The 17,884-nt window shown below is 41.9% G+C and overlaps 1 protein-coding gene across 1 annotated transcript; it reads right to left on the reverse strand.

Annotated features, from left to right (window-relative positions):
* Positions 1-5,187: 5,187 nt before the first annotated feature.
* Positions 5,188-11,018, reverse strand: LOC129854902 (tripartite motif-containing protein 16-like). Its single transcript, XM_055922047.1, has 6 exons — positions 10,368-11,018; positions 9,849-9,944; positions 6,745-6,978; positions 6,380-6,539; positions 6,195-6,254; positions 5,188-5,961 (listed from the first exon to the last, which is right to left on the reverse strand). The coding sequence occupies exons 1-6, from the start codon at positions 10,962-10,964 to the stop codon at positions 5,471-5,473; spliced, it is 1,638 nt and encodes a 545-aa protein (XP_055778022.1). The 5' UTR covers positions 10,965-11,018; the 3' UTR covers positions 5,188-5,470.
* Between the last annotated feature and the right edge of the window lie 6,866 nt (positions 11,019-17,884).

The raw sequence follows: 17,884 nt of genomic DNA on the forward strand, positions 1-17,884 counted from the left end.
TCGAGGGAGAAACAGTATATATTTCCTCATTCACAGAGCAGGCGTGTAGTTTCACCCAAAACTCGAGGGAGAAACAGTATATATTTCCTCATTCACAGAGCAGGCGTGTAGTTTCACCCAAAACTCGAGGGAGAAACAGTCATATATTTCCTCATTCACAGAGCAGGCGTGTAGTTTCTCCCAAAACTCGAGGGAGAAACAGTATATATTTCCTCATTCACAGAGCAGGCGTGTAGTTTCTCCCTAAACTCGAGGGAGAAACAGTATATATTTCCTCTTTCACAGAGCAGGCGTGTAGTTTCTCCCAAAACTCGAGGGAGAAACAGTATATATTTCCTCATTCACAGAGCAGGCGTGTGGTTTCTCCAGAAACTCGAGGGAGAGACAGTATATATTTCCTCATTCACAGAGCAGGCGTGTAGTTTCTCCCTAAACTCGAGGGAGAAACAGTATATATTTCCTCATTCACAGAGCAGGCGTGTGGTTTCTCCAGAAACTCGAGGGAGAAACAGTATATATTTCCTCTTTCACAGAGCAGGCGTGTAGTTTCTCCCAAAACTCGAGGGAGAAACAGTATATATTTCCTCTTTCACAGAGCAGGCGTGTAGTTTCTCCCAAAACTCGAGGGAGAAACAGTATATATTTCCTCATTCACAGAGCAAGCATGTAGTTTCTCCAGAAACTCGAGGGAGAAACAGTATATATTTCCTCATTCACAGAGCAGGCGTGTGGTTTCTCCAGAAACTCGAGGGAGAAACAGTATATATTTCCTCTTTCACAGAGCAGGCGTGTAGTTTCTCCCAAAACTCGAGGGAGAAACAGTATATATTTCCTCTTTCACAGAGCAGGCGTGTAGTTTCTCCCTAAACTCGAGGGAGAAACAGTATATATTTCCTCTTTCACAGAGCAGGCGTGTAGTTTCTCCCAAAACTCGAGGGAGAAACAGTATATATTTCCTCATTCACAGAGCAAGCATGTAGTTTCTCCAGAAACTCGAGGGAGAAACAGTATATATTTCCTCATTCACAGAGCAGGCGTGTAGTTTCTCCCAAAACTCGAGGGAGAAACAGTATATATTTCCTCATTCACAGAGCAGGCGTGTAGTTTCTCCCAAAACTCGAGGGAGAAACAGTATATATTTCCTCATTCACAGAGCAGGCGTGTAGTTTCTCACAAAACTAGAGGGAGAAACAGTATATATTTCCTCATTCACAGAGCAGGCGTGTAGTTTCTCACAAAACTAGAGGGAGAAACAGTATATATTTCCTCATTCACAGAGCAGGCGTGTAGTTTCTCCCAAAACTCGAGGGAGAAACAGTATATATTTCCTCATTCACAGAGCAGGCGTGTAGTTTCTCCCAAAACTCGAGGGAGAAACAGTATATATTTCCTCATTCACAGAGCAGGCGTGTAGTTTCTCACAAAACTCGAGGGAGAAACAGTATATATTTCCTCTTTCACAGAGCAGGCGTGTAGTTTCTCCCTAAACTCGAGGGAGAAACAGTATATATTTCCTCGTTCACAGAGCAGGCGTGTAGTTTCTCCCAAAACTCGAGGGAGAAACAGTATATATTTCCTCATTCACAGAGCAGGCGTGTGGTTTCTCCCAAAACTCGAGGGAGAAACAGTCATATATTTCCTCATTCACAGAGCAGGCGTGTGGTTTCTCCCAAAACTAGAGGGAGAAACAGTATATATTTCCTCATTCACAGAGCAGGCGTGTGGTTTCTCCCAAAACTAGAGGGAGAAACAGTATATATTTCCTCATTCACAGAGCAGGCGTGTAGTTTCTCTCGAGAGAGAAACAGTATATATTTCCTCATTCACAGAGCAGGCGTGTGGTTTCTCCCAAAACTCGAGGGAGAAACAGTATATATTTCCTCATTCACAGAGCAGGCGTGTGGTTTCTCCCAAAACTCGAGGGAGAAACAGTATATATTTCCTCTTTCACAGAGCAGGCGTGTGGTTTCTCCCACACCTTTGAACAACAGCAACATGTTCCTCTATGGCCTCATCTTTGACCTGAGAGAAACACAGCATCAATCTAAGACATGTAGCCAACACAATGCTGAATCCTCATTAAACGAGCTAAAAACTAAATAATAATACAAACATAGCAACAATGAGTAGGTGTGTCCAAACTTTTGACTGGTCCTGTATGTTAAGGGGATGGTTCACCCCAATAGAAAGGTTCATACCTCTAAATTCCATCTTATTAGATGGAGCCATTTCCCCCCATTAGTTTGGGATTCAGACCTGCAGTCATTTCAGACACTTTGGAGAAGTGTTCCACAGGCAGTAAATCTATTGTAGAATAAATGGAACCTGGAGTACAGCAGAGGGAGCACCCCCCTATCCACATCGACGGGACAGTAGTGGAGAGGGTAGTAAGTTTTAAGTTCCTCGGCGTACACATCACGGACAAACTGAATTGGTCCACCCACACAGACAGCGTGGCCTCTTCAACCTCACGAGGCTGAAGAAATTCGGCTTGTCACCAAAAGCACTCACAAACTTCTACAGATGCACAATCGAGGGCAACCTGTCGGGCTGTATCACCGCCTGGTACGGCAACTGCTCCGCTCATAACCGTAAGGCTCTCCAGAGGGTAGTGAGGTCTGCACAACGCATCACCGGGGGCAAACTACATGCCCTCCAGGACACCTACACCACCCGATGTCACAGGAAGGCCATAAAGATCATCAAGGACAACAACCACCCAAGCCACTGCCTGTTCACCCCGCTATCATCCAGAAGGGAGGTCAGTACAGGTGCATCAAAGCAGGGACCGAGAGACTGAAAAACAGCTTCTATCTCAAGGCCATCAGTCTGTTAAACAGCCACCACTAACATTTAGTGGCTGCTGCCAACATACTGACTCAACTCCAGCCACTTTAATAATGGAAATTGATGGAAATTATGTGAAAATGTATCACTAGCCACTTTAAACAATGCCACTTAATATAATATAATGTATATGTATATACTGTACTCTATATCATCTACTGCATCTTGCCATCTTTATGTAATACATGTATCACTAGCCACTTTAAACTATGCACTTTTATGTTTACATACCCTACATTACACATCTCATATGTATATACTGTACTCTATACCATCTGCTGCATCTTGCCTATGCCGTTCTGTACCATCACTCATTCATATATCTTTATGTACATATTCTTTATCCCTTTACACTTGTGTGTATAAGGTAGTAGTTGTGAAATTGTTAGGTTAGATTACTTGTTGGTTATTACTGCATTTTCGGAACTAGAAACACAAGCATTTTGCTACACTCGCATTAACATCTGCTAACCATGTGTATGTGACAAATAACATTTGATTTGATTTCTAAATACCATCTTATTAGATGGAGCCATATTAGTTTGGGATTCAGACCTGCAGTCATCTTCATTTTGTTTGTTGTAATGGAACCAATGAAAAAAAAAACGACAGAAAATTCCCTTTCAGGTCCATAGGGTTTTACTCCCCCCTGCTGGAGACTGGAGCACACTGCAGTCCATTTCAGGTCCATAGGGTTTTACTGCCCCCTGCTGGAGACTGGAGCCCACTGCAGTCCCTTTCAGGTCCATAGGGTTTTACTGCCCCCTGCTGGAGACTGGAGCACACTGCAGTCCCTTTCAGGTCCATAGGGTTTTACTGCCCCCTGCTGGAGACTGGAGCACACTGCAGTCCATTTCAGGTCCATAGGGTTTTACTGCCCCCTGCTGGAGACTGGAGCATAGGGTTTTACTGCCCCCTGCTGGAGACTGGAGCACACTGCAGTCCATTTCAGGTCCATAGGGTTTTACTGCCCCCTGCTGGAGACTGGAGCCCACTGCAGTCCCTTTCAGGTCCATAGGGTTTTACTGCCCCCTGCTGGAGACTGGAGCACACTGCAGTCCCTTTCAGGTCCATAGGGTTTTACTGCCCCCTGCTGGAGACTGGAGCATAGGGTTTTACTGCCCCCTGCTGGAGACTGGAGCACACTGCAGTCCATTTCAGGTCCATAGGGTTTTACTGCCCCCTGCTGGAGACTGGAGCCCACTGCAGTCCCTTTCAGGTCCATAGGGTTTTACTGCCCCCTGCTGGAGACTGGAGCACACTGCAGTCCCTTTCAGGTCCATAGGGTTTTACTGCCCCCTGCTGGAGACTGGAGCATAGGGTTTTACTGCCCCCTGCTGGAGACTGGAGCACACTGCAGTCCCTGGCTTTCTTTGTACAGCCGGATGATGAGGCCCTCATCAATACAGGTACTTTATGTAGAACCATAGTAAAGACCAGTATGGACTATCAATACAGATACTGTATGTAGAACCATAGTAAAGACCAGTATGGACTATCAATACAAAGTGACCATTTAGAATGAGGCCCAGTTCAATGAGAGGAAGTCTTAACAGAACTGGGGGATGACAGACAGGAAGTGGGGGGGTGGAGATCTAATATATTGTTGTGTCAAACACTAAAGCATGATATTGTAATAAATCTGCACCCTATTCCCTATGTAGAACACTACTTTAGACCTGGTCAGAAGCACCGTAGTGCACTACATAGGGAATAGGGAACCATTTGGAACAGAGACAGTAATTCCCCTGAACATCTTCCTCTTCCTCATCTGGTTTCTTGAACAGCCCTTCACTCCTCCCCTCTTCCTCCCCTCCTCCCTTTTCATTCTATTCTATCAGCCACACCACTAGCTCACCTCCACACAATACATTTACAAGTTAAAGACACACCTTGGAATAAATAACAAAGGAAAACTATTACTAGATGAAGTTTAGTGTTTTTTATTATTTCCCATCACCATAAATCATATTTAATCACTGAACAGTAGCAGACCTAACTTCATCTGTTCCTGACTCTGGATAGTGGATTAAAAAGACCATCAATCTCCAATGATATTAAAGTACTATTCTGAACATTACTGATATACTGAGTGGCAAGTCAAGATATCTGCTGGTTTTATTGTTTGGTCAATAGCACCACCTGCTGGACAGGTTTAATGTTGCTGGACTGAGCAGTATGGGAGGATGAAAGATGACACATTTAGGGACGGTTTCCTGGACATCTACATTGAACATACTTTTTAGTCCAGGACTAGGATTAATCTGTGTCTGGGAAACCAGTCCATATAGTTTAGTAGAAAGTAAGTGATACCAGCTTGTAGTGGGCTGACTAGTCCTGAATTGTCCTTTAGTTCCTGGACCATTTTCCATGCAGCTCCAGGTGACAGAGAACACATCAATTAGGACCAACAAGCTGATCAATGATACTGAGGAGAATTACATAGAGACAGAAAACCAACTGAGAAAACATATCAATGGTTCTGAATGACAACCAATATACATCAACACCAGACATCATGATTCATGGAAATGTACAAAATTAAAACATTGCAATTACAAAAATATGAAAACATTGTATTGAATTTTAATTAATAACAAATCAGTTTATCAGCTCAGCAGAACTAGAGAAAAGTGGAAAATATCCAAGGATAGAGGGGCTGAGTGAATGTGGTCTGGACTCTGTGGAGGAGGGTCATTCTGTCAGAGACACTGTAGAAGGACAGAGTACCTGCCTTGTGATCCAGGTACACTCCTACTCTGGAGGACTGAGGGCCTGATACTTTAGTCTCAACATTATTGTGTCTGAAACAATAACCACCTCTATAGCACAGTAAACTCCAGGACTTGTTATTGTCTCCAAATACACCATCTGTCCCTGTTCTGCTGATGTCTTTATATGAGACTGCTGTAAAAACATCACCAGTCCACTCCACCTCCCAGTAACAGCGTCCAGACAGACCCTCTCTACACAGAACCTGACACCAGTTGGTGAATCTGTCTGGATGGTCAGGATATGGTTGGACTTGGTCTGTATAGGTCACCTTTCTGTTCCCTTTAGACAGAGAGAGGAGTGTGTGTGCTGTGTTTGGGTCCAGTGTGAGCTGAGAGGAATCTGGGAGAAGAGCAGAGCAGAGACCAATGAGGGGAGTCAGAACAATAAGTTAAGTCAGATACTGTATCTACCCTGTCTTTGATTAGAGCACAACAGAGATCAAATCAGAGAAATATGAGTCAGATAGATACCCAGTCTTTGATTAGATCTACTATTGCTATATATTTCTAGAGGGATTGTTAGGAGTGTCAGTAAAAAGAGACTGTTAGTTACTTCACAATAAAGAGACTCACATTGTAACAACTGTTCTCTGGTCTTGGGCTCTGGAGGCAGTACAACATCCACTATATTCACTACAGACACACAAACACATTGACAGAGAGAGGGAATGTTATCATCAGACCATATTCCACATGTATATGACTAGTAGGGAACTTTCAATGGTCTAAAGTTGATGTTCTTATTGTTTTCAACACACCTGTAGTGGAGATCTTGGTCCATTCTCCTTTAAGGAAGTATTCTAGTTTCTCTCTCAGTTCAGACACAGTCTTACTCACATCTCCAAAGTACTGAAGAGGACGGACAACGATGCTGGGTAAGTCTGAAGATACACTGATACTGGAGAGAGACTGATAACTCTGGAGAGAGAGCGAGAGACAGAGACAGAGACAGAGACAGAGACAGAGACAGAGACAGAGACAGAGACAGAGACAGAGACAGAGACAGAGACAGAGACAGAGCGAGCGAGAGAGAGAGAGGACAGACAGGACAACATAATGATGTAGATGAATAGTTTCACATGAAGTTAATTTCATATCACATGTAACAAGACAGTTTAGTTACCTGGAGGAAATGGATGTGATCCTCTGTGTGTGAGAGCTGCTCCAGCTCAGTGCTTCTCTTCCTCAGCTCAGCTATCTCCTGCTTCAGTTGCTCCAGGAGTCCTTCAGCTTGACTCACTTGAGCCTTCTCTTGGGCTCTGATCAGCTCCTTCACCTCAGAGCTCCTTCTCTCAATGGAGTGGATCAGCTCAGTAAAGATCTGATCACTGTCCTCCACTGCTGCCTGTGCAGAGCGCTGGAGAGAGAGACAGAGACAGAGACAGAGACAGAGACAGAGACAGAGACAGAGACAGAGACAGAGAGAGAGAGAGAGAGAGACAGTAGGTACTGCACCTCATTGAGTCCGAATGCTCTCCAGGTCCACCAGGCCTTGTACCCCCTCCTGGACAGACAGGTACAGAACACCTCTTGGTCCTGCTCTACTCTCCTCCCTCCTGGACAGACAGGTACAGAACACCTCTTGGTCCTGCTCTACTCTCCTCCCTCCTGGACAGACAGGTACAGAACACCTCTTGGTCCTGCTCTACTCTCCTCCCTCCAGGACAGACAGGTACAGAACACCTCTTGGTCCTGCTCTACTCTCCTCCCTCCTGGACAGACAGGTACAGAACACCTCTTGGTCCTGCTCTACTCTCCTCCCTCCTGGACAGACAGGTACAGAACACCTCTTGGTCCTGCTCTACTCTCCTCCCTCCTGGACAGACAGGTACAGAACACCTCTTGGTCCTGCTCTACTCTCCTCCCTCCTGGTACCCCCTCCAGTAGCCTGCCCCGTAGCAGAGCTAGACCCAGCCTCTGCCCCCTGAGTCCAAGTAGGCTGGACAATAGAACGAGTCCAAACGGCCAAAGAACATTGTCTGAGCTGGAACACTAGCGAGGCCATAGCAAATGAATTGAAACAAACCTTCACAGAGCCTCTTCTGACTGGAATGATCCTTAGAATTCCATTTCCCCTAAATGGCACCAAAAAATGTCTCCCTTTTTATTTGACCACTAAAACCTGTTCTTAGGACCAAACTGGAAAATAACAACTTGTCTCCCCTCCTGGACCGCTTGGTGTTAAGTAGCAGACTAGGTGAAAAATCTGTAAATCTCCTTTTTTAGGCAGATTTAGTCACTTAACCCTAGTGGCTCTGGATAAGAGTGTCTGCTAAATGACTCACATGTAAACTTAAATACAAAGTTAACTAGATATAATGTGTCATTTATAGCCTGGCACAGATAGTAAAACTACATTAAATACAATGTTATCTAGATATCATTTATAGCCTGGTACAGATAGTAAAACTACATTAAATACAAAGTTAACTAGATATCATTTGTGTCATTTATAGCCTGGCACAGATAGTAAAACTACATTAAATACAACGTTAACTAGATATCATTTGTGTCATTTATAGCCTGGTACAGATAGTAAAACTACATTAAATACAACGTTAACTAGATATCATCGCCACATAACTGATATTGAATTTAAAAGACACCGTTAACGTTACCGTTAGCTAGCTCACAACGTCTGTTACACTGTAACTTACCGGCAGCCTCACATAAAAACGTATTGGTTAACAAAGCTTTGATTATGACCAAAGTCTATAGTAGTGAAAAGTCTCTCTCTCTATTGTAACTTACCACAAATTGCCATCATAGCCTATCTACATGAATGTGTCCTGTCAGAGTCTTTTCCTCTCCGTTAACCGTTAGCTAGCAGTCTCGAGCCACAGCTGACGTTGACCACAATGAGCTACAAGTAGGACTGACGTCACTACCGGTGCAGCAGCCTCTGCAGCAGCAGCCTCCCCCGGGTCCTAGTGCCCGCCCGGTAACACGGTTAAGATGCGATGGAACGGTTGACGGGAAAACAACAAATCACAGAGAAAATATATTGACTGATATATTGAATTGTTTAGGGTAGCTTTAGCTTTGGCTTTAATACATTCAGAAAATACTTGAAAACCAAAATAAAAAAGAATAGTAACCCTCCTCAGGAACCACAAAACCCTCACAGACCAACTTCTTCTTCTATGATATAATGGCGGTCCACAAACCAACGTTAAAGGTGCATGGCGCCACCTACTGTGCTGGAGTGTGTCCAATCACGGTTTACACCACTCTAAATCCTCCTACCTAACTCAGAACTTCAGAGAAAATAAAAAAGAGTCCTACTAACTTCTAATAGACCCTCCCCCATCCCCCAAATCCCTTCCAACCCCCCCCAACCCCGTCCAACCTCAATGACCCTACACTTCAATCTTTCCCTCTTTATGATAATACTAATAAAACACCCTTCCAACTAAAACTACACTTATTAAAAACCCACTACCCCATTCCACTACTTTGACCCTATCTGCTCCTGCACCATGCCAACTAACCCTACACTCATTAAAAACCCACTACCCCATTCCACTACTTTGACCCTATCTGCTCCTGCACCATGCCAACGACCTGGGAGGACGGGACACCACCACTCAACACACCCTGGAACTCTTCTGAAGTCAAATCTCATATGACCAAATACTTCTCTGGTTCTGAACTCTTCACCACACCTTCTACCTCACTTAACTCTCCCTCATTCATTTCCATTTCACCTCCAGAACTCAGTCTGGCGCACGACTCACTCTGTTTGCACTTGATTTATAACATTTGACATGTCTCTATTCTTTTGAAAATAAATGTGTAATGTTTACTGTTCATTCATGATTGTTTATTATCTATTTCACTTATTTGGCATAGTAAAGATATGTTTCCCAAGCAAATAAAGATCTTTGAATTGAATTGAGAGAGAGCTCCACGTTAATGTATAGGGGACATGAGTCAGTCATGGTTGCTCATGGTTATGTGATGAGGTAGCCCCGCCTGCTACTTCTAAATCAATGTCGGTCCAATAGGGAATGTCCTCTTGGTGTAACGGTCAAGATGTTGGTTTCTCCCGCGGTAGACCTGGGTTCATATCCCGTCAGTTACATTAAACAGTCTATTCTCTGAAAGGGGTCCAGACAGCCTGTTCCCAACAGTGGGGTCAGTGGGATTGGATAAGGTCCCCTCTCTCTCTCTCTGATTGGAGGAGAGAAGTGAAATGGTGTGTCTCCTCTGGTCAACAATACTCACCTTGAAAGACTCCACAGCCTGTTGGAGCTCCTTCAGCTCCTTCTCTCTCTCCTGGAATCTCTGCTGGACCTTCTGCTGACTCATCCCCAGCTGCCTCTGTGGAGAATCATGCTTCAATGAGCTATCAAGCTTTATTAGTCCAGTAGATCAATAGTATAGTAATGTGACATAGGACCCATAGAGAGGAAGGTCTACAATCCTGAGGAAGTCCCTTTACAATATTATAGTATGTTACTATGTTAATGATTATAGTTTTTATGGTGGGCCTACATGTATCAAGGGGTTGAGACTGAACTTTGGACTCATAAAAGGCCATTCAGAATGATAATAGTGTTTGACTTTAGAAAATGGTGATACATTTGGAGAATCTGGGTTAACATATCTATATACTCAAGGTTTGTGTTCATATTTGTGGATCCATTTCATTTGAATTCTCTCATATTCAAACAGATTTAGTTCCTATTGTATCTTTAATTCTTTGTTTATCAGACAGTCACCAACAAGTTGTTCTGGTCTTACCTGTTTCTCAGTCCTCTCTGCTGCAGCTGACACTGTATCATGGCCTTTATGTTCATCCATTGTACACGGCAGACAGATACACTGCTGATCGGTACGACAGTAAACCTCCAGCAGTTTGTCATGATGAGAGCAGATCTTCTCCTGTAGTTGTGCGGTGGCTTTGACCAGCTTGTGCTTCTTCAAAGCAGGAAATTCATAGTGAGGTTGGAGGTGAATCTCACAGTAAGAGGCCAGACACGCCAGACAGGACATGAGGGCTTTCTGCTTTCTGGTCCCAGGGCAGACATCACACGCCACATCTCCAGGTCCAGCATAGCACAGAGCAGGAGGGGGAGCAGCCTGGAGTCCTGTCTTCTTCAGTTTCTCCACCAGCTCAGCCAACATGTTATTTTTCCTCAGATTAGGCCTTGGAGTGAAGGTCTCTCTGCACTGAGGACAGCTATAGACCCCTTTCAGAACATCCTGATCCCAGCAGCCCTCAATACAGATTCTACAGTAATTGTGTCCACAGGCAGTAGTGACCGGCTCCTTCAGTAGATCCAGACAGACAGAACAACAGAACTGGTCCTGGTCCAGCAGAACTCCCTGTTGAGCCATTTGGACGGTTGTTCACTCTCACACAGACAGACGACAGAGAGAATCAGATCAGTTTCGTTTCCACATAAGAGTTTGTGAAGGGGAGGGACTTCCTGGTTCTGCCAGAGGGCTGGGGTTAGATGGAGGGAAGGAGGGAGTGAGAGAGGGAGGGGTTAGAGGAAGGGAGGGAGAGAGAGAGAACTGCAGGCAAAGTTGAGTAGGAGACAAATATTTTAGTTCCTAAGTTAGGACCCTTAATATGAATTAAATGAAATAGAGTGGTTAGAATATATAATGGGTAACAGTTTCTATGAAGTACATATCTATAATGCTTTTAATGAATGTTGTAATGTCTTAAACTTATATGATGTGATACTAACTATAAGCGTCCATAATAACTCATACATGGTTGTAAAACTGTACAATGTGTTCTAGATAATTAGCTACAATGGGGGGAGGGGGGACTTTCAATGGATACAATGTACAAAGAGGAGGAAGGGAAGCGCTACTAAGGTACACTATAGTATATTTTGGTAGATAGAAGGTGCTCTTTGGTAAAAGGGGTAAATTGGTCATCAAAAAGAAAGGAGGACCAAGGCACTCTTCATATAATTAATTAAAATGCCTTTATTAGTATGGCATGTTCAATAGAAACAAAGGTGTTTACAAACCGACGCGTTTCGGCTGCATGGCCTTCGTCAGGGAGTACAGAAAAGGGAGAATACAATGTCCTCTTTTGAAAGGCTTTTCCAATTAGCCCTAATTAGAAGAGGGAGTGGTTACCAAATTGGACACACCTAGTAAGCAATAATATACACATGAAAAGGTGAAATACTGTAGCTATGTTATCATGAGCATACAACTCCAAGCTAGAAGCATCAGAACACCCAGCGAGGCAGTTCCAACCCTAACCATGACTGGGAGAAGTGTCCAGAACAAGAAAGCAATATATTCCACAGTACACTAGACCACAGCAAAACATGAACAACAGTCCAAACATAGCTGAGGGCGTTTGAGCAAAATGTCCACTAGATGTCAGCAAATGGACCCATCATGACCCTACAGGAAGGGTGAGAAATCCATGTCTTCATTTAAACCAGGGTACTTAGTGGCCTGTAGTTTGTAAATCCAAAAACTTTCCCTTTGGTTTAATTGTTTAAGACGGTCCCCTTTTCTAATAGAGGCCGGAACATGATCAATACCCATAGCTTGTAGGGAGGCAGGGTAGCCATGGTGTAAGGACTTGTAGTGCCTTGCCATGGGCTAGTCTTCATTGCCTACCCGTATGGTGTACTTGTGTTCCGCCAAGCGATCTTGAAGGCGTCTCTTTGTCCGTCCAATGTAGAACACCACGCATTGTGGACATTCTAATCTATAGATGACATGAGTGGTTTTGCAGTTAATAAAATGCTTGACGTAATACTCCATTTTAGAAGCTGTGTCAACAAAATACTTTTTCTGTGCAATATTACTGCAATGGTTGCACTGGTTACATTTAAAAGAGCCCTTGGGTTTGTGGTCAAGCCAAGTTTTTTGAGAGTCACCCGGAAGATAACTGTGGACTAATTTGTCGATGTTTCGCTGGTATGTAAAAGTGCCGCCTCCCTCTTGTAATTGTAAAAACAAAGGAACCTAAAATGTGTATGTATAAGTATGTATAAGTTATAATGTTATAATGTATAAGTCAATATAAGTATGTTATAAGTTATAATGTTATAATGTATAAGTCAATATAAGTATGTATAAGTTATAATGTTATAATGTATAAGTCAATATAAGTATGTTATAAGTTATAATGTTATAATGTATAAGTCAATGTAAGTATGTATAAGTTATAATGTTATAATGTATAAGTCAATGAATGTGTGGTAATTGTTGTCAATGTGTGTTATTTGTTATATGTATTATCTCTTAATGCACGGATCTCGTTAGCGGGATCATTTTCCACAACATCCGGTGAAATTGCAGTGCCAATTTCAAAATAACAAATCTTAATATTATTCATTCATGGAAATACAAGTGTAACACCATTCAAAAGCTTAGAATCTTGGTAATCGTTGTCAGATTTCAAAATACTCATTCATTTTTCAAAATACAAGCCTCAAGCCCTGAATAAAGACAGTTGACATCTAGTGGAAGCCATAGGAATTGCAATTTGGGTGACGGACATAGATGTTTCCAATAGATTTACAAAATAAGAGCCTGTGAGCACGTCAGACAGGATATTCAGGAAAATAGACCGCTAAGAAAGTTAACAGTAGCTCGCCTTCTGAGTGTTAGTGTCTCGTTCCTCGTAAGGATCGGACCAAGGCGCAGCGTGGTATGCCTACATTCTTCTGTTATTAAAGAAAGAACAAACAAACAAAACAACAAAACGAAACGTGAAGCTAATACGGATAGTGCAGACAGGCAACTAAACATAGAATAAGATCCCACAAACACCAAAGGAAAATGGCTACCTAAATATGATCCCCAATCAGAGACAACGATAAACAGCTGTCTCTGATTGGGAACCATTTCAGGCCAACATAGACATACAAAAACCCTAGACATACAAAACTAGAGTACCCACCCTAGTCACACCCTGACCTAACCAAAATATAAAGAAAAACAGAGATAACTAAGGTCAGGGCGTGACAGTTAGGGGTGCTGGGGTAACTTCCAGAAGGGTACTCAAGAGTAGTTAGGAACAGAAGCTGTATCTGAGTGAGAGTTCTGAAACAGGCGATAACCTTTGGGGCACCTGGGAGATAGAAATAATCTGTTGTCTGTCCTTATGTGTTTGGTGTGAGTGAAATGTGCAGTAGGTGGGGAGGTAAACGAATGGAGAATTGGTAATTTGGTCTGAGGACTGAGAGCCGTTATATGTAGATGTTTTACTACGGAGGAGGACGAGGAACAGTATATAGATAGTATATAGATAAAGGCATTACATTGGATATATATATATATATATTGGGTTGTAAAACTATAAAGGGATTTTTGGAAGTGAGGACGGCAGGAAGGAGTTCTGTCATTGTATAAGAAAAGACTGGTTTGATAAAGATAATACCTATAAGACGTATAATACCCTACACCCTGAGGAACTAGTAAAACCCTCAACATATTTTGTATAAGTTGACATAACTATCATTCTACAAGTAATTATAGGTCGTAAGGATCCTTTTAAGTGGAATTGGTGGGCATATGAGAAGACAGGAGGTTGTGTTTTATGGGCATATGAGAAGACAGAGGAGGTTGTGTTTTATGGACAGGTGAGAAGACAGAGGAGGTTGTGTTTTATGGGCAGGTGAGAAGACAGAGGAGGTTGTGTTTTATGGGCATATGAGAAGACAGAGGAGGTTGTGTTTTATGGACATATGAGAAGACAGAGGAGGTTGTGTTTTATGGGCAGGTGAGAAGACAGAGGAGGTTGTGTTTTATGGACATATGAGAAGACAGAGGAGGTTGTGTTTTATGGACATATGAGAAGACAGAGGAGGTTGTGTTTTATGGACATATGAGAAGACAGAGGAGGTTGTGTTTTATGGGCAGGTGAGAAGACAGAGGAGGTTGTGTTTTATGGGCATATGAGAAGACAGAGGAGGTTGTGTTTTATGGACATATGAGAAGACAGAGGAGGTTGTGTTTTATGGACAGGTGAGAAGACAGAGGAGGTTGTGTTTTATGGGCATATGAGAAGACAGAGGAGGTTGTGTTTTATGGGCATATGAGAAGACAGAGGAGGTTGTGTTTTATGGACAGGTGGGAAGACAGAGGAGGTTGTGTTTTATGGACATATGAGAAGACAGAGGAGGTTGTGTTTTATGGGCATATGAGAAGACAGAGGAGGTTGTGTTTTATGGGCATATGAGAAGACAGAGGAGGTTGTGTTTTATGGACATATGAGAAGACAGAGGAGGTTGTGTTTTATGGGCAGGTGAGAAGACAGAGGAGGTTGTGTTTTATGGGCATATGAGAAGACAGAGGAGGTTGTGTTTTATGGACATATGAGAAGACAGAGGAGGTTGTGTTTTATGGACAGGTGAGAAGACAGAGGAGGTTGTGTTTTATGGACATATGAGAAGACAGAGGAGGTTGTGTTTTATGGGCAGGTGAGAAGACAGGGGAGGTTGTGTTTTATGGGCAGGTGAGAAGACAGAGGAGGTTGTGTTTTATGGGCAGGTGAGAAGACAGAGGAGGTTGTGTTTTATGGGCATATGAGAAGACAGAGGAGGTTGTGTTTTATGGACATCTGAGAAGACAGAGGAGGTTGTGTTTTATGGGCAGGTGAGAAGACAGAGGAGGTTGTGTTTTATGGGCAGGTGAGAAGACAGGAAATAGAGATACAACTGATACAACATCCACTATTGATATTAGTGCGATATTAGGTAGGAAAGGCATACAGCACCTACACCATTATCATTACACATTGACTGTCAAAGAAAACCAAACTGACTCTCACCATGTCTGCAAAGGCCTGTTAAGGGTTTTTTACAGAAGTTATTTGAATAAAAGGTTGAACATATTTGTCAGTGACACTTTCCTACCATAGGAGATGTACAACCCTTAATATACCAGTCAAATAATCACAAGAAAGTTGAGTTCTTTAGAGATTTTCATAGAAAATGACTTTGTGATGCTATCATCAGGGGGCACTGGTGAATAATATATTACTGTTACTCTATAACTTTAACTAAATATAAATGTAAAAATGTTAATAAATACTTTGTTGATGGAAAATGTATTTGATACAATTGTAATATATTGTTGTCTCAGTTAGCTGTCTTAGTAATATGAATGCACTTAACAGAGCATCTGCTAAATTACTAACATGTAAATGTATACATGAATAATTGTAAACCATGCTGAGTATTATTCTAATGAGCTCCTCCCCAAAACAAGACCAATAAGACTACCCAGTGTGCTTTGCAGTTTATTTAGTATGTTCATATTCAGATATAGATTTTATTCATTTAGCTTCTCCAGAGTGACTTGCTCAACTAAGGTAGATAACAACATACAGTATCACTGTCAAGAAGCAAGAAAAAAGGGGTTTTAGCCATTACTGAGAATCTTGTTGCTCTTTGGGCCAAATATTTGCAAGTGTATTTTTGTTTAAAATTAAGTATGTTACATTTCATTAAATACAAAATGCAGGTGTTGTGTGCAAGTATTTTGTTGTTTATTTTGATACATTGTTCTTTATGGTATTTTGTATCAGTATTTGTGGTTTATTTTTATACATTGATCTTTATGGTATTTTGTATCTATATTTTGAAATAGTATTTTTTCATTTTTGCTCAAACCTGGTAGTAGAATACTATATGAGATAGTGGCTGGGCTGGAGACCCAGCAACCGCATGGTGACTCACCAAACGAGCATAGAGAGCTGACTGCAGCAAGGTGTACTGCTTAGCTAGGATGTGGCCCTAATTGGAGAGTGGCTTTAGGGTGGAGTACACTTCCAACAGCAGGACTTCCCTTCAACACTTTACAGAAGATAATGTGGAGACAGAGATGTGGAGTATTTATGTTATATGTATTTGAAATACATATTTAACCCTCCTGCTGTGTTCTGGTTGACTTGGACTGATTTGCAAGTTCTCTCTGAAAAATGTAGTTAATTTAATCTGATCGTCATAAGGTTCCATGATTTTGTCCACACAGGGCTTCTGAACACACAAAATACATTTTGAAGATTTTCATGAAATATTGGATGTTTAATTTAACTTTTGTCCACCTGTGGTGTTCCCGCTCAAAACTGACAGGTCATTACAAATGAATGGGTGAGACTACAATTAGTGTATAACATTTTGTTCAGGCATCAGATGGACACACTTCCTCTCCCAGACCCCCACATGCATGTGTGTTTGAGCACACACCCTATTCAATGTCAACCCCCACAGAAACCTTTCCCCAACAGAATCTCTCCCTTAAGGGAACCTGTTGGCATTCTCACAAACAAACACGTAAAATAACAGAAATACTCATCATAAACTTTGATGAAAGATACATATTTTACATATAATTAAAGATACACTGGTTCTTAATGCAACCGCTGTGTCAGATTTTTTTTTACCTGTTAGGCGGGCTGTCCCGACATCGGTACACTTATGACAACATCCAGCTCTATTGCAGGGCGCGAAATTCAAAATCTATTTTTTTTTAATATTTAACTTTCACACATTAACAAGTCCAATACAGCATTTGAAAGATAAACATCTTGTCAATCCAGCCAACATGTCCGATTTTTTAAATGTTTTACAGAGAAAACACCACATATATTTATGTTAGCTCACCACCAAATAAAAAAGTGAACAGACAAGTAGAAGCAGCACAAGTATGATTCAAGTAGCATGCACAAGCCAACCTAACTAACCTAGAACCAACCTAAACAACCTAGAAAAAACTACCTCAGATGACAGTCCTATAACATGTTACACAATAAATCTATGATTTGTTCATAAAATGTGCATATTTTAGCTATAAATCAGTTTTACATTACTGCTCCCATCATAGCTACAGTCTGAAATCGCACGGGAGTAGCCAGAGAAAATACAGACACCAAAGTCAACTACTAATTACACCTCATAAAACATTTCAGAAAATATATGGTGGATAGCTAATGAAAGACAAAGAACTTGTGAATAGAGCCAATATTTCCGATTTTTGAAGTGTTTTACAGCGAAAACACAATATATCGTTATATTAGCTTACAACATTAGCTAGCATACGGCAGCATTGATTCTAGTCAAACGCTAGCATAGCACAGTTCGACAGATATATGAAAAAGCATCCCAAATTGGGTCCTTATCTTTGTTGATATTCCATCAGAATGTTGTAAAGGGGTCCATTGTCCAGTACAGTCTTTAGTTGGGTTCCAGAACGAACTATTTCCCTCTTGTATTAGCATGCACACTGGCCGTGCGGCGCTAATCTCTCTTTCTTCAAACAATTCT

Source organism: Salvelinus fontinalis, chromosome 5, assembly GCF_029448725.1.
Source record: "Salvelinus fontinalis isolate EN_2023a chromosome 5, ASM2944872v1, whole genome shotgun sequence".
Taxonomy (NCBI): Eukaryota; Metazoa; Chordata; class Actinopteri; order Salmoniformes; family Salmonidae; genus Salvelinus; species Salvelinus fontinalis.